This window comes from Tursiops truncatus, chromosome 19 (assembly GCF_011762595.2).
Source record: "Tursiops truncatus isolate mTurTru1 chromosome 19, mTurTru1.mat.Y, whole genome shotgun sequence".
NCBI lineage: Eukaryota > Metazoa > Chordata > Mammalia > Artiodactyla > Delphinidae > Tursiops > Tursiops truncatus.
The window spans coordinates 49,866,967-49,884,166 of record NC_047052.1 but is presented as its reverse complement, the minus strand read 5'-3'; the positions used below and the strand labels follow the sequence as shown (position 1 = coordinate 49,884,166).

The 17,200-nt window shown below is 55.2% G+C and overlaps 1 protein-coding gene across 2 annotated transcripts in view; it reads right to left on the bottom strand.

Annotated features, from left to right (window-relative positions):
- Positions 1 to 1,049: 1,049 nt before the first annotated feature.
- Positions 1,050 to 17,200, bottom strand: part of ARHGAP35 (Rho GTPase activating protein 35) — a 122,396-nt gene continuing 106,245 nt past the window's right edge. For both annotated transcript variants that reach the window (XM_033845284.2, XM_033845283.2), the window contains 4 exons: positions 16,312 to 16,389; positions 14,590 to 14,721; positions 6,509 to 6,614; positions 1,050 to 5,741 (listed from right to left, as the gene is read on the bottom strand). In XM_033845284.2, coding sequence (XP_033701175.1) covers positions 5,384 to 5,741; positions 6,509 to 6,614; positions 14,590 to 14,721; positions 16,312 to 16,389 — 674 coding nt within the window. In that variant the 3' untranslated portion in view covers positions 1,050 to 5,383. The remainder of the gene's footprint in view (positions 5,742 to 6,508; positions 6,615 to 14,589; positions 14,722 to 16,311; positions 16,390 to 17,200) is intronic.

Genomic DNA, 17,200 nt, shown 5'->3' with positions numbered 1-17,200 from the left:
GGGGTAAACCCTGGCATCTGACCCCAGAGCCACTGGCGTGGCCTCCGCTCAGACAACAGGGAGTGACAGGGACGGACAGGAGCTGCCGTTCGATGTCTCCTTGGCCTGCTGGGTCCCTGTGGCCACAGGGGTCTCTGGGTGGTGCTTCGCATGATGACCTAAACTGCAGGGGTGACGGTAGACATGGGGGCGGGGAGCAGGTCGCTCTGCTAGAGGAGAGGAGAGGAGAGAGGAGAGGAGGCCAGTGCTGGTCCTGTGCAGGCGGGAGCTCCCGGCAGCAGTCCCAGGAATGGAGGCGGAAGGGGCCAGCAGCTCCCCACGGGGCCCAGCTCTGCTGGAGAATGCCTGCTCCCAGGGGCGCTGTGGGGCCCTCTCCCTCCATGGCCAGAGACCCACCGCGCTCCTCCTGAGGGTCTGAGGATGGAGCCAGCGTCCCCACGGGGCCTGAGGGGGCGGGAGCCTGGCCTGCTGGCCTGCCCGGGGTGGGTGTGCTCAGGGCCCGGGGAGGAGGGGCCACCTTCATCTCTCTCAGGTTTGGTTTTTTACAAGATTGATTTATTAACTATGATACATGTCACATAAGGCCTTTTCAGTTTTTTACACCATTCCCATTGAGACAAGTACAATACTCTGTAGCAAATACATGATTTTAAAAAACAAAACCAAACAAAAACACCTCAGTCAGAGATGCCTCAGCCTTAGTTGACGGCTGGCCATGCACTAATCAGGTTGGAGCCTCAAAAAACCCACGTGTTTAAAAACGAAAGTTTGGAAATTAAGCAAACATTCCTAATACCAACTAGAGGATGTCCTGGTTAAAGCCCCTAAAACACAAAGAAATAATTGTTATACTTTCTTTACATACAGTTCTTCACTTTTGCTGCAAAACAGAATTTTGGGCACACAGCCAGACTACTAACACATTTCAATACCATTAATGTTTTTTTTTTTTCTCAGGAAACTCAAAATATTTGTTAATTCAACATATATAAAGATCATTTAACATGTGAAAATACAAGTACCAGAAAAATAAGCTGGCAGCAGCACTATTCCGAATTTTCAAACAAGTTTTATTCCCAACAATTCAGACTTTTTAAAAATTTCTTTAAATGTACACAGGGAACATGATTCTTTTTTATGCAAACAATAACTTACGCCCTGTCTCGACTACATTGAAGTATAACATCACTGCTGTTGGAGCTTTGCCGAGGGGGGCTGCTGGGCAGGAGCTGCAGGCAGTCGCCTCTGACCCTCGAGGAGTCTGCAGGCGGGCGGCCGGCTGAAAGATGGCTCTCAGAGGAGGTGAGAAGAATCCTTCCCTTCTAAGACAGCGGCGGCGGGCCCAGGCCGGGACCTTAGACGAGTGGCCCTTCCCCTCATGCCAGGCCTTCTCTGGTGCGATCACCAGCAGTCACGCACGTGACTTGGGCTTCTGGCATACACGACTCAGTCGTCCTTTCACCTAAGCACGAACGAGCGGCTTGAACCTGCCCAGCAACTGGAGTGAGGGCAACTCTTCCGTCCACTGTCTGCAGAAACCAACAGTAGCACCGCGACTGTCCCCAGCAAGCTGGGCCCGTTCCCAGGCCCCGCAGCACACCGTGCCCATCGCACACGAGGAAGGTGGAGCGAGGGAACTTGGTCCGCGGCAACCCACCCAAATCCCGGGAGCTTCCTTCTCTTGGAAAAGCAGAGCCCTCGGTGGCAGAGCCAACACTTCCTCCAGCAGACATCCCCCCGCAGTGTGGGTCTCCTCGCAGGAGGGGACTGGGGAGGGCACAGATGGAGATGACCTTGGATTACAAATGCAGCTGACTGGTTTCCGAGTTTCAGGGCTGAGGCCGGAACACCCGTGGCCTAGGGGATGGCGTCTCTCCAGATCCCCCCGCCCCGCCCCCCCAGAGGAGCCAAGATGCAGGGACGAGGGAAGTCGTGCTCTCCCAGCCCCTCCTGGCCGGTGTGCTGCTCCTATGCTGTCACCCCCTGTCCACCCTGGCAAGGACACACACATTCTGCTAGAAGAATCTCACCTGCAGCATGCATTCTGCTTTAAGCAGGAAGACCAAGATGGCGGTGGATGTAGGAAAACCCAGGAAACAGCACTCAGTATTTCACATTCCTCCTCAAAATGCCAAGTGATGGGAAGAACTTGACAGAACGCAGGAATAAATGTGCTGTGATACCCACATGCAACACAACCAAGAACTGAGGGCAAATTCACAAGCCACGCCTCCTAACCTTGGACCACTTCCCTCTGTGGAAGCATCGGTGCTGCAGATCCAGAATCAGCCTTATACTTAAAACCGAGAGCTGTTCATTTCCAGCTCCTGGTGCCTACACTCTTGTGGATGTAGAAAGAACACCGGACAGGGAGAGAACTTCCGGGCACACCACTATTTTGCTGTGAGGCACCGAACGAGCCCCATACCCCCACTGACATGCTTACCCATTTTGGCAAGGGTTAATTAATGCCTGCCACTCCCTCAATTCCTAGAGCTGTGGTGCAGCTCACATGAGAATGACCTGTCAGATAACTTTCCAGAGCTTAACACACTAGATGAACGGAAGGTGGGGGGTGGGAAGCATTCCAGTTACGGGTAGCCTGCCCCAACACGCTCCCACACTCGCCTTCGTGGGTCCCCTCCAAGTGCCCATTTGGTCCAAATGATGACCCCCACCTCCACCCCCAGAGGCCAAAGCCCAGGGCCCAGCACTGCTGCTGGTACCAATGCCAACTCGGGATGAATGTCCTCCAGCCCAAGAAGCAGAAAATGTAACTGAGTTAGCAAAGGAAACAGAGAGGAACCCCTGAAGCTTCCTGTCCGGTTGTGGCTTTCGGGGCATGAGCCACCGGCCCGCACCTGCACAGTTAAACCCCTGGCAGGACACTGGGGGCAGGCACGTGAGGGGGTCCCTGCAGCTGCCCAGGTTGGCTGGCCGGGGGCACCATGGGACCGGAGGCTAACCTGTGGAAGCCTGGTCTCTGCTACTCCCACATGGGTAATGATGCAATGCACAGGTGTTCGCCCTTACCGTGCCCCTTCCCCATCCAGAAAAATCACCTACCACTTACAAGGACTGTGCAGTCTCAGGGATGGGAGTTGCCTGGGAAGGCAGGACAGCTTGGGGCTTGTGAAGTTCCTGGTGCAAAGCCTAGGTTGCAGCTAGCCCAGTGCGCCAGCACAAAGGGGTGGCAGTGTAGACTGGGCAGTGGGAGGGATCCGGGCCACTTCTGTTTCAGTTCACACATGGGGCAGTGGCCCCAGGCCACCCCCACCCCAAACTGGGGCTGACTGGGAGTAGGTGAGCATGACCTAGAAAAGGCAGAGATTAATGGAGTCATTTCCTCACCTGCCTGGGGCTCAGAGCTGAGGGAGTCGGAGGGCCAGAGAAGCACGAGTCTGACCGCCTCAGTCAAAACTAAACACACACACTGCCTTCCAGCCAAGCCCCGACCTATAAAGCATGAAGCACAGATCCACCAGAGAGAAGAAATCCGGCAGCCAACATCTACGTCAGACATTCGTGTACCTTGGATCTGCTTTTTGACTTGTATCCCTAAGCAGGCGGTAAAACTTGCAGGGATAATTTAGTTTTTCCAAGCACCTTATTTTGTCAAACAACTAGAAACAGTGAGATATCCAGCTTATCCAGAGAAGTCAGTGAGCAAAGGGCCTGTCCCGCCCTCCAGCAGCCAACAGGAAGCGTTTGGGGCTGGGAGCGGCTGGGATTGTTCCGAGGCATCGTCTACTTTGTCAGGTCACCCGGCTGAGGCAACCCAGGGCATCCTCGAACATACCACAGGTGCTGCTTCTTAAAGTGCAAAGAGACCCCAGAGGATTATGCAGCGTGTGGGCCTCCACCCCACGCCCAGGGTACCTTAGTGTCAGGCTTCTTCACTGCAGAGGCCATGGCCCCAGCCACGGGGAAGGGGGGGCAGCCAGTATCTGTAGCAGCCTTAGCAGGGTTGCTGTGTTTGGAGGGCGGAGGTGGGAACGAGAAGGGTTCTCAGGGGCCAGTGGAAAGGCCAGGAAGGGCGGGGGAAGGCCACGGGAGGAGGATGGTGTCAGGCAGGCACGATGCCCTCCTCACGACTCCACGGTCTTTGTACCTTGAGCTCCTCTGGGCTCTGACAGCCTGGGAGCGTGAAGGATGGCCCTACATGGCCCCAGCAGGCCACCGTACTTCAGAGTTCCCCACACACGGCCCACTTCGCAAATACCCCTGCTGGCGCAGTAGGAAAATGATTCAACACCAAACACACTGAACCAAACCCCAAGTGCACCCTGGCACCCTCCAGCTGCCGCCACCCCAGCCTTGCGCGCCTCCGCACGCGCGCACGCACGCAGCACCAGCGCTTCTGTAGCATTGTAGTGTGTTCCAAGGCAGACCAGCATCTATGCTGCTCTCCCTAGCTCTTCCCACCAAGGGCTCAAACTGTCTTCTTGGGGTGGTGGGGGGCATCTAGTGACAGGACGTAAGTGAGACCCCAACAGGCTCTCGGGCAACCACCCCCGGGCAGGCACCCCCGCTCTGCTGTCACCAAGACAGGGGTCCGCGTCCACCTGTCTGCCTCTCGGCAGAGGTGCGGAGAGTTAAATCTCGACGTCTGTAGTTTTCTTCCTTTTCTTTTTAAAAATCACTGGAGGGGGTCTTCCCATTTTTCTTCGTGTTCGTTTTAAAGGGAACGTATCCCCAGAGCCTGGGAAGCGAGGAGGGGGTGCGTGGGGGGTGGAAGCGGCGACACCCTCTCTCAGTCCAGGCACGAAGCTACCCTCCCTCTGTTCTGATCTGTGCTCAGCACTGTACCTCGGGGTGGCAGAGCTGTGGGCTACATGTTCCCAAGGAGGCTGCTAGACAGGCTGCACGGGCAACGGGGGTGAGGTGCAGATACGGAAGGTGGGAAGCGGCAACAGACGGGAAGTGTTCTCTTTAGGGGCTGCCGGCCCCGCCCTGGGGCAGCCTGAAGCCCCAAATCTCCTCCTCCCCCCTGGCCAAAGCCCGTGCTCTGTCCAGTGGGCAGACGCCCTGAGGCTGGTGTGCGCAGACAGGTGGGGGAGGGGGTCCGGGGAGCAGTGAGCGTGTGGAGGGCCACAGGGTCGCTGCCTGGCTAGTTCAGTCCTCAAAAGGGTCCAAGTCAAAGGGCAGGGCCCCGGCTGTGGCCTGCAGCCAGCCCCAGGTCTGCAGTGCTGGGGCTCAGGGCACTGGACGGCCCAGCCTCTGGTGGACTGTTGGCTGGTGGTGCTACCGCTGAGATGTCGAGAAGGAGAGAGGGGACACCCTCCCCACCCCCGCCCCCAGCAGACCCGGTTTTGTTCAAGGCCAAACGCTACCCCGTCAAACAGAGAAGACCGTGTCTCCTTTCGCCCTGGGCCTCGGGGGCTCACAGCGTGTGTTCGGCTTGAAGCTGGGAGGGGAGCAGCGGCTGCATCGGGGACTGGGGGGTGGGCGGAGGCGACTGGGGCGGTGACGGCTGACTTGTGACAGGTGTGGAGGTGAGGAAGGGAACGGTGGAAGCCAGGGCAGAGGGGGAGCTGGGCGTGGCGCCGGGAGGCTCGCTGATGGGCCTGTTGTGGAAGAAGAAGGGGCACTGCTGGATGAAGAGCTCAATGATTGTCTGGTAGGTCCGTGTGGCCGTGAGGGCGTCCATGGTGCTGAAGTCGGGTCTCATCAAGGTGGGCCAGAAGCAGATGGACAGGTTCTCACTGGTCATGAGATTCACCTTGTTGTTGTGGCTGACTCTGTAGGCGACACCAAACTCAAGGTCAGAGCCCTGTAGCAGGCCTGATCGAGGATCTCGACTGCCTGTGCTCATGGTCACTGCCTCGCCAGCTGCTCTCCTGGCCCGCCCACCTGCAGCCCGAGAACAGAAAAGGCCCCAGCACAGCTCTCCAGGGCCCTGGCCTGCGAGTTGAGGCCCGAGCCCCTCCACGCCCCGTCCTCTGTTCCAGTGCCTCCACGCGGCTCTGAGGCCCAGCTCACGGGAGGCACCCCGCGCCCCCCCAGCCCCGTGGGTGGGCAGGATGCCTCAGGGACTCTCCCGCAGGCCCCCAAAGTGGGGCAATGCTCTGGCTGTACAGAGAAGAAGCGTGTGTATCCCAAGCCACGGTTCATAAGACACCACTTTGTCAGGAGAGGAACAGGTCTGGCTGGAAAACAAACCTACTGTGTGTGTGAGTAAATGCGGGAACCACGCAGCTAACTGGTTTCCTGACTGTGGCTCCCGCACTTGCTCGAGTGCAGTTCACTCTCTTACACCGCACACCTGTCTCAGCCCAGCGTGCTGTCACGCCAGTCAGGAAACATGAATCCTGGAGAAAGGACTTCGGGTGTGCGGGGGGCCACGCAGGCCTCTCTCACACAGAACCAGGACAGGAGCCCGAGGTGGAGGAGCCAGCAGCCCAGCAGGCCGAGGACGGAGCCTTGCTCAGCCGCATTCTACAGCCAACTGGCCCCGACTGGAGGTTTGCAAAGGAGGGAAGACCAAACAGCAAGCCCTGCAACGTACTTGTTCAGGTGAGAGATGACATATTTGAAGACTTCATGGTTTTCCTTCGGGAATCTCTTGAGTACCTCCTTAAGGGCGTGTAACTTTTGCTCACGGTCATTGATTTCTGAGGAGAGAGAAAACCAAGACAAGGCTGGTGGGCCTGGGGCTCAAAGCAGACACTGGTCCTGGGCAGTTGGTCAGACTGGTGGGTTGGCGGCCAGGGAAGAGTACGCTGTATACTCTACCTTCTCTGAGGGAAGCCCAACCCCATCTTCTCCCTGCAAGCCGGTGCCCAAGGCTGGCACACCTGGCAGTGGCATGGGGCTAGGGGTCAGGCCCACCTCCGCGTCCCAGGCCCCTGCTGAAGGGGAGCGCTGTACTCCTGGGGCTTCCTGGCCCCCCCTACCCGAGACTCCACGATCCAGAGAGAATCTACCATAAAGAACACCATTCTTTGCTCATCCGGTTGCCCCTGGAGACAGGCATCCCAATGCGGAAAGCCTGCCTGCTTCCTGACCAGACGGGTGAGCGCTGCCACCCACCCACGCCAACAGACGGTCTAGGGAGGGAGTTTGTCACAAGACCAGGGCTCTGTCCTTTTCCTGGAGTCACAGGGACCCTCCACATATCTCCCTATTGGAGGAGCCGATGGAAACAGTGGGGGAATTCTTATGTAGTTCATCAAAGGGACGACATATCCCCTTCCCCCACTACCGCCCAGAGTTTGCCCATCACGGAATCCTAATGTACTGAGAGGGAAAATAAGCTAACCCAAATGAAACGCTTAATCCATGCCAGGCCTGGTTCAGCGAGTCCTCACAATCCTACGAGGCTGGGGCTGTTATCACCCCACTTCAAGGATAAGGAATCTGAGGCCCAGAGAGGTTGTAGACATCAGCCTCTTGGTCTGGGAACCAAACCCTCTCCAGATGGCTTCAGAGTCTGAGTGAGGACCGCTGTGCTCCCTGGGGCCCTGGCTCCCCTTCCTGAGTAGACCTGGCCTGCCTTGTCTGGGAGAGCCGCCCTGGGCTAGTGGGACAAAAATGGTCCAGAGACCACTTGGAACCAGTTGGTCGAGAGATCTCTCTGAGCATGGGAAGATATCCCTGTGGCCACTTGCTGGAACTGAAAGCTATCTCTAGGACTCCAGGGCTCATAAAAATCACAGGAGGATCCCATGAAGAGATGGCAGCTCTCCCACAACTGATGGCTGTGGGGTAGGTGGACAGGGGGTTCATTAAGAAATATGATGGTTCCTAACTGGTCTGGGGACATGGGCTCCTTTAGGATAGATGAAAGCTCTGGACCCTCTCCCACAAATAAACTGTGTACAGCCCTGTCTACGATTCCTGGAGCTTCACAGACTCCCCAGACCCACTTATTCTTTAGGAAGCCTGCGGCCTCCTGGTTAAGAACTTCTGTAGGAGGTGACGTTCCCAGAGGGTCACCACAGTCTGGGAGCCTCAAGCTAGACTTAGAAGGACAGACGGAACATAAACGGCTGGTGGGGAGGTGTGGGGAGGTGCAGGGAGGAAGGGCTGTGCGGTGGTCTAGATCTCGTCTCTGAGACCAGCCAGCTGCGTGATCTCGGGGGAGCGACACGTCTGAGCGGCAGCCTCCCTGCCCATGCAAGAGGCTCATGACAGTGGCAACACCACACCATGAAATGAAGAGCTCACAGCCAGACACACAACAAGCACCTGGGAGCAAGTCTGAGTTTCAGGGAACCAGTGGAAGAGGCGGCCGCCAAGATGGCAGGCATGGAGCTGAGAGTGTTCGCTGGCAGGCTAATGAGCATGAAACTGGTGACTGTTCTGACTTGAGAGCATGGCTTGATAAAAACTGTTTTGGTAACATGTGTCTGTTAGAGGATGACTACAAACCCCCCACAGAACTAGTTATGTGGCGCCATTATCAGTTTCATTTCTCTGAACCCAAGACTTACTGTAAGGGTTCAACTTCAAGGGCACACTTTTTGTCTGGCCTTGAGTTTCAAAATCCTTTACTGTTACGTTTCAATAAAAAGTTTACTTAAAAGAAGGAAACTGCTCAGGGTGGGGGCAGGGGTGGAGGGATGAACAACTGTCCTGGAAAACACGAGAAGCACGTGCATGCTGAGTCGCACTTAAAATAGCTGCGCCCTTCCAGACGGGGCTTCCAGAGGCCTCTTCTAGGCGCCTGCACGACAAGAACACAGCTGTGTACGAACGGCAGCACCTTCACGTAAGAGCCCAGCCTCACCCGTCCCCCTGGCTGCACGCAGGACATGGGGCTGCTAATGGCACTGCCTGCCCGGGACGGCCCCTCTCCTTCCTATCCGCTGAGCAACAAGGACGGCTGCTCCGTCTCTCTCTTCCGGGCGGTGGGCCGGGGGGATTACAGAACCTGTTCGGACAGTGATTCAAGGGCCACCCTCAGGCACGCCAGCCTCTCTCCCCCTCCCGGTGTAGCACACCAGCAAGGTGCCTAACAAGGCCCTAGATGGAGGGGAGGGCGGCGAAGGGAACAACCGGAAGCCTCCCGGTGCAAAGCCCCATGAAGAACAAGGTCCACCTCGCGCACAGCCTCCTGACCTGACCTGTCCTTCTGTCTCGATGTTCCTCCAGCAAGCACACCACCACCAGCGTTGAGGGACCCACTCAAGCTGGCCGTCTTTTCACGGTAGTCACGCCACCAGTGACTTCTTACCTCTGGAGAGCGCAGGAATGTCGGCGGGGCGATTTCCCAGTTGCTGTTTGTGCCGTCCTCCCACCACCAGAGGGCAGGTGGGGCTGGTTTATCCCACATGCTGGCTGAGAAGACCCATTCAAGAGGCAACACCAAGGACACAGGCTGGTGAGCGGAAGGAGGGGTGGGCACCAAGCTGTGTCTCCAAGTCCAGCACTCCTGCTCCGGGCCACCTGCCTGCCGCCATGCGCAGAGCCCTCCCCAGCTTCAATGATCCCTTTGAAAGGGGCTCTATAGGGCTCAGTCCTCCTCAGCTAAACAACCATACTTTTTTTTTTTTTTTTGCGGTACGCGGGCCTCTCACTGCCGTGGCCTCTCCCGTTGCGGAGCACAGGCTCCGGACGCACAGGCCCAGCGGCCATGGCTCATGGGCCCAGCCGCTCTGCGGCATGTGGGATCTTCCCGGACCGGGTCACAAACCCGCGTCCCCTGCATCGGCAGGTGGACCCCCAACCACCGCGCCACCAGGGAAGCCCCCAAAACCATACTTCTAAAACCATGTGTCTGTCAACTGAGACATCAATACAGGTTCAGGAGAGGCATGTGAGGTCACCTGAATCAAGACGAAGTCTGGGGACTTCCCTGGTGGTCCAGTGGGTAGGGCTCCGTGCTCCCAATACAGGGGACCTGGGTTCAATCCCTGGTCGGGGAACTAGATCCCGCATGCCGCAACTAAGAAGTCCGCTTGCTGCAACTAAGAGATCCTGCACGCCACAACGAAGATCCCGCACGCTGCAGCACGAAGGCCTGGTACAGCCAAAATAACTAACTAGATAGACAGACAGATAGATAATTAAAAAAAAAAAAGATGAAGTCTGGATACAGACCAGGGAACCTGGAACTGAGGTCCCAAGAACTTTGGAGCAAGAGGAGAGGACAGGACTTCCCTGGTGGCTCAGTGGTTAAGAATCCGCCTGCCAATGCAGGGAACACGGGTTTGAGCCCCGATCCGGGAAGATCCCACATGCCGCGGAGCGGCTGGGCCCGTGAGCCGTGGCCGTTGAGCCTGCGCGTCCGGAGCCTGTGCTCTGCAACGGGAGAGGCCACAACAGTGAGGCCCGCGTACCACACACACAAAAAAAAGAATCCGCCTGCCAAGGCAGGGAACACGGGTTTGAGCCCTGGTCCAGGAAGATCCCACGTGCCATGGAGCAACTAAGCCCGTGCGCCACAACTGCTGAAGCCCGTGCGCCTAGAGCCCGGGCTCCACAACAAGAGAAGCCACTGCTATGAGAAGCACACGCAGCGCAATGAAGAGTAGCCCCCGTTCGCTGCAACTAGAGAAAGCCCACGTGCAGCAACGAAGACCCAACGCAGCCAAAAATAAATAAATAAATAAATTTAAAAAGAGGCGAGGATAGCCAGAGGCCACTGGGGACCTCAGAGGCTAGCTTGCTACACCCCTCACAGTATACAGAAAAACCAAGGCCCAAAGAGTTAAGAATGCTGGTCCAAGGTCACACAAATTGGTGTCGGGGCCCTAATCCCAAACACTGTTCTTGCCCTGGCTGTGTCACTCTGCTGCCATCTCTGGTACCCAGGCTGTCAACCAGGCTCTAGGCTTGGATCTGCTACCGCTCAACTCGGTGCCTAGAGGAAAATCCCTGATGGATTTTGGCCACCTTGCACACCTGCACCACCAGAAAAGGAGAACGCCGGCGCAGGCCACAATCGCTCAGTGATGCATGCAGCCGCCAGCTGGCCTTCTGGTGGGAAATGACCCCAAGGCTGAACTCTCCCTCTGTTGGGCCCAGAACGGAAGTTTCAGGGTGTCCTTCTCCCGGAGGTACGACCTTGCAGTAACCTGTGCAATGTCTCCTACCCACCAGATGAAGGCAGGGACTGCACACGTGTCTGTCTGCTGCCATCTGTCCCTGTCCCACGCAGGGCCTGGCACATGCTAGGAGATGAGGAACACCCCCGTGCTCTTAAGCAGCTAACTGGACAGACAAGAGGAAGCAGGATCCCAGAATTAGCAACATCACAAGGCAGCATGTGAACAAGAGCCCAATGAGCAGCAAGACTGGCCCACCTGGCGACCTCGCCGGTCAGTCATTTATTAATCTCTAGCCCTGAGTTGTCTCATCTGCAGATGGAAAGGGTGAGACGATAAGCCAGCATCCTGAACCATCTGGGCTCATATATCCCTTTGATGATTTTTTTTTTTTTTTTTTGCGGGGGGTGGGTGGGCCACACTGTGTGGCTTGTGGAATCTTATTTCCCTGACCAGGGATAGAACCCGGGCCCTTGGCAGTGAAAGTGTGGAGTCCTAACCACTGGACTGCCAGGGAACTCCCATCCCTTTGACAATCTGACGAAAGACCATGGTCTTCTCCGTAGACTTAAATGCACACACAGAACTCACAAGCAGTTTATGGGGGCTAACGAGGCTCTGAGGCCAAAGGTCCTTAGGCTCAGAGCCTCTGGACCAAGACAGAGGCAGCTCTAGGGCCTTTCCTGGCACAAAAGACATAGGACAGGGTGTGCGGGGACTGCTGGACCAGAGGGATTCCGGATAGGTGGTGGTGGGGTTTTGGGGGGGCTGTGAGAGGGAGAGAAGACGCGGGGCAAGAATAAATGATACTGTTTCTTGAAGGCTGGGGTGAAACGTGAGGACGAGACAGAACGGGGAATTCAAGCCCCCTCTAGCTGCCTCCTGAAATCCTGGTCCTCTCTGAAGCCAAGCTCAGGTGCCGTCTCTTCCACGAGGCCTTCTACCTTCCTCTCTCCTTACTGCGTTTCTGCACTTCCAGCTCAGGTTGCTTCGCGCTGTCTGGCAGAGAATGCAAGTGAGCACCGGGGAGGGCAGGAGCCACGTCTCAGCACAGGTCACGCCCAGCTTGCCCTCCCTCGCAGTGTGGGCTGCGGCGGCTGCTATTCCTTTCTCAGGCTCCCACATATCACCTTGAACGTGGTAGGAAAATGACTGGTGAACAGTCACGAAAACCTCCATTTGTAGGCAGAATTTCAGCAATGTTCAATATTGTGAAATCTTGGAGCTTACAAAAACAATTTGATAGTGACCTTGCTATTTGTTGTGATGGGATCGGAAACCATTTCCAAGCCCTTAACACACACAGACACAACAGCTCTTAGGTATTACGTGGAAAGAGCTGGTCAAGTTGACGTTGCCATGGAAACCCAGCCAGGCTGAGAATAGCTACTTTTGGGCATGAGAATCTTTGTTCCATCAGGTCCCTTAACACTAACTTTGGCGCTGCCTGCTTGGTGTTTCTGGCTCAGTTAAGCTCTGGCACACACAGCCCCGCTCTTCACTCAACTGTTAAGGCCGTGAGAGGTGCCATGTCAGTGAGATACACTTCTCTCTACCAGGTTCAAGACAGCGGAGCTCCAGCTGACCAGCCTGGGGCACAGGAAACACACAATGGGAAGAGGAAGCGGAAAATCTCCACCCTTTTCCAGGCTGCAGTAGCAGCAAGAAGCTCCCTTCCTCAGCAGGGGCAGGCGGCGGAAGCTGCTGTAGGAAGGCAGCTGATTCCCTATCAGTAACACCTTCCTCTCCTGCCCCCTGTGACCCTCCCCAAACAAAAAGACGCTATGTCAGCAATTCCCGCAGAAACAATGGGATTCTTTCTGCGGGGTGCCAGGACTCTACAAGCCTCTAGATGGTGCCACGTCAAGACAAACGCTGTCCGGAATCTCTGGGCTTCCAGCAAGCTGGGTACCAGCCCACACCTTCTCTTCCCAACTTCTGCCCAGAGACAAGCTTAGCTTACACGGAAAGAAAGCTGGCTCTGGATGGAGATTTCCCATGGGTTTCACATCTGAGCCAGCCTGGAGCCTGCTAGGGAAGTGACTGCTGGGAGGACCTCTATCTTTGGATGGTAGGACCAGAGCAGAAGCTGGCACCTGTCCCCACCCCTTAAGTCATCTGGAGAAACCCAGACTCCTGTCCTGAGACGGTAGATGGGAAAGAAGGCCAAGGAACCCTATGACAGTCCCAGAAGCTGCCAGTGCTTCTACCCACCCCTGTGGGCTTGGATAAGATTGGGGATGCGAACAATCTCAATCAGCTGAGACGGTGTGTGTAAAATATGGTGGTGAAGGCGGCACCTGGGCTGTGGAAACAAACATCACAGGAAAGGCAGGCCACAGAACAGCGACTCTGGGGGCTCTGCAGCACTGACAGCAGTCGGGTTCTGACAGGGACACCCCTCTGACAGGACATAGTTGGGCTTCTGTCAGCACCTCTATTTCCCGAAGCCACTAAGAGTCCATGACCCACATCTTAAAAGTCCTGCGAATTTGTGACAGCCCCCAGAATTCTGCCCACACCATCAGCTTTGTGAGTAACTCGTGTTTGCTTAAAACTCCCTCTTCTGAGTTGGGCAGTGGCAAGATAAGACTAATGTGCTGGGGTCCCAGGAACACAGCTCCCTTTCCACTTCCCCACCCCCTTGGTCGCTGGCAAAGACACTCCGTTCTGTAGCTGCACAGCAGCGGCTGCTTCTGGGGTCTTGGCCCACCCCACCAGAGGTACAAAGTAGAAGGCTGCCTTTGGCTAAAAAAGTTCAGAAATGCCACCCCGTGGAAAGCTTGGGGAGGTCAGGCCCCCCACCTAGAGCACTACATGAAGTCCAGGAAGGGCTGCCCAGTGGGAAGGTTCCCACATGGTGGACAAATGCCTCTGGAGAGAGGCAAGCCAGGGCAGAAACAGCTCTCGGGGCAGGCAGGATGGCGTGCAAGGTGACCATTAAAACCAGAGATGCTAACTTGCTGCAGCCTCAAGTGATCATCTGGTCAGGGCCATCGGAGCTGTCCCCTTGAGAGGATGGCTTCCTCAGAGGCTATCTGGCTCTGCACCACATGTTAATTTCCATCTAAGAGAGCTGGGAGAAGAGGGGTGAGCGAGAGGAGGGCAAAGGAAAGTAATACACCTACCACTTAACAGGTCTGTGACACAGCCTTGCCTCCAGACCTCTCTGAATCTCATTTAATAAATACGAGGAGGGATGGTAACAGAGGTAACTAAGGGTCAGGGAAGGTCACGCTGGCCATGCACACACTGTGAACAAGCAACGGAGCAGAGATTTGCCCCAAGTCCGACATCAAAACCAGGCTCTCAGCTCACGGAGTTCTGGGGCCACGTGCAACTTTCTTAACAGAACCCTCAGAGAAGCACCTCAGGTCAACCAAGGCAGGCGCCTAATGTGTCAGCCCCTTCGGTGCCACCTTGCTAGTTCCCTTTCCTTACGTCCTTCACATCTCAGTTCCAAGAGTCCAAATGTCAGCTCTCTGAGGGCAGGACCCTTTCTTAAGGTGCTGCACCCCCTCCCTCAATTTGCCCAGCACAGAGTCCGCCTGGGGCGCTGCCAGGGGCCCACAGGCTACACACGGTTGCCACTACTCACTGTGCGCCTCCACCAGATCCATCTGCATGTTGTAGGGGACCAGGGGGTCTGGCAGTTCCGAGAAAAAGCTCTTCATGGCCCCTGCCACAGTGTTCACTGTGAAGTCCTTCTCTGCCAAATCCAGGTTGTGATCTGAAAGGAAGTTGGGAGAGTGAGGCCAGATCAATGTAAGCTGGGCAGAAGCAAGGAACACTCAGCGCTGGGGATAAGCAGAGAAACGGGGACCCAGGGACGCTGCCCAGGGCAGGCCTGGAGCCTGGGTAGGGACTCAGGATCATCACAGACTGGACAGAAGGTGGCACCCCTGGGTGCTGCTAAAAAAGAAGAAAAGAGAGTTCTGAGATTCACAGACAGAGGCTGACACCCAACCTTCCAAGGTCAGCCTTTGAGTAGAGGAGCTGCACCCCCCATTCTGTGCCATCCAGCTCCCCTTGTTTGGCCTGGATGTGCTGCTACCTTTTCCTTACACCCTCGCACTCAGGGAAAACAGGAGGAGGCCAGCTCCCTTTTCCCGGAAGGTTACAAAAACGCTACCAACAACCGGGCTGCCATCTCCGTCCCTGCTCCTGTGGTGATCGGGCAGCGAGGCTCATCTTCCCCTTGCTGGTCCCTTCCAGCTTATGATACCTCTGACCTCTGTGTCTCTAGTTTTTCTTTACATACTTTACTGCATTTCTGATCGTACAAATCATCTGCTGATAGGTATCAGCTGTTTCTATCTGGGGGTTGTGTGTAACCCATGTCACAGTTTCTGGCATATAATCAAGTGTATACCCAAGGGTGGCTTTACCCTCACTCTGACCTCATGCTTCCTACCCTGCAAGACTAACGCACATCTTCCTTCTCTCCTGGGTCACCTTCTCCCGCTGCCAGCCAGCAGAGACTGCCTGTGGTGTTACGAAGTGCTATGGGCCCCTGGGTGCTGGGGTGGGGCGCCCGCTCCCAGCGCACAGGCTTAGCTGCTGGCTCCTGCAGGCCCGCACAGGCTGCCTGGTTGGCCTCCTGAGCCCAGTCACATGCTAAGCTGGACCTGCTTTGATCCCCAGCTTCCCTTCCTCTTTGGTCAGTGACATCTGTGAATTTTTACTGCTTTGGCTCATTTGCTTCTGGCGCTGGTGGGTGTTCAGTTCTAAGAGTTACAGTTTGGCTGTTGGGTTAGGGTGGAATAGATTTGGCCATCTGGCTCTAGGCCTCTCAGACCTGATCTAGCTTAGGAGACAGAAGTCCCGGCCAAGAGCCAGTCTAACTCATGAGAGTTCAGCTTTGGGAGTCTGGGGCCCAAGGCTCAGCTCATCACAAAAGGCTCCCTTGCTTCGTTTCTCTCCTGCAGGGACTCTGTGAGGAGGGTACTCCTGTGGCCCTGGCAAAAGGGGATTGTCATCTCAGCCCAACCTTTACATCATGTGCCTGAGATTCACCCCTGCACAGCCCAGTCCAAGGGAAGCAAGGCCCTTTCCTGGTGAGCGAGGCGCGGGCCGGGGCGGGCCGGGACAGTGCCTGGATGGTGGGGTGCGGGAGCAGCCCGGCTGAAGCAGGTTTGGCAGGGATGACACTTCTGTTTGCTGACAGGGGCCGAAACCCTTTCTCCTTGTCAGTCACCCAGCCAGCACCCCTTGGCTTTGGGGCTGTGTGGCAGGAGCGCCCCCGAGGGGCTCCGCTGGCAGTCCGGCTGTTGCGTCTGCCCTGACTGGCCTCCGGTGCTCGGCTGGGCTGTGGCCTTACCTTGGTCAAACTGCCTTTGCAGACTCTCCATCTCTGACTTGTTCCCGCTGACCCGGTAGATGCCTTCAGTGCTCAGTCCTGAGAAGAAACAAGCAGGTGTCTTAGGAGCAGGAAGTGGAGAGCAGAGAACGAGGAGGACTGCACTTGAGGAAAGAAGGGGAGAGTCCATGAGGCACCCACTGGGAGACAGGAACAGGGCTGAAGCACTCTTGACTTACCTAGATGCTTCAACCCACTTTTGCCCATTTTCTTTTTCACTTAAAAATGTAAAAATATTTGCTTTTTGTAAAAATTAAAATGATACAGAAGCACATCAGACAAAGATATCTTTTGTCCACATTTTGATGTATACTCTGGAATCTGAGTGTTTTTTTTAACAAAATGGAGAGAACACTGTTTTAACCCACCCATTTCATTTACAAAGTATGTTGTGAACGTAAATCATTAACAGTTTTTTTACAACATGATTTTAAAGACATCAAAATACACAGTAACTTAAAAACAATCCACTGTTAATCATTTAGGTTTTTCCAAGTTTTCACTGTTAGGAATAACCCACAATTATGTTTTCTGATAGCTAGTTAAGTTTAAAAGCTTCTTGGCCGTGTGTATTTCTTACTCTGTGAATTTCCTATTCGTGTTCTTGTTCATTTTCCTATAGCAGTGGTTCTTCTCATTTTGTACTTGAATATTAAGGAACTGACTATGTTAATGTTATACATCTTTACGTTTTTTCCCTTTTGTTATCTGTTTTCTAATTTTGTGTACTGAATTTTTTGGAAGTACATAATTCAAAAATTTTAGGTTTTCAAGAACCATCAATTTCTTTATGATGTCTTCATTTGTTTTTATGGTTAGAGAGGATTTTCCTGTTCCTAGATCAGATGTT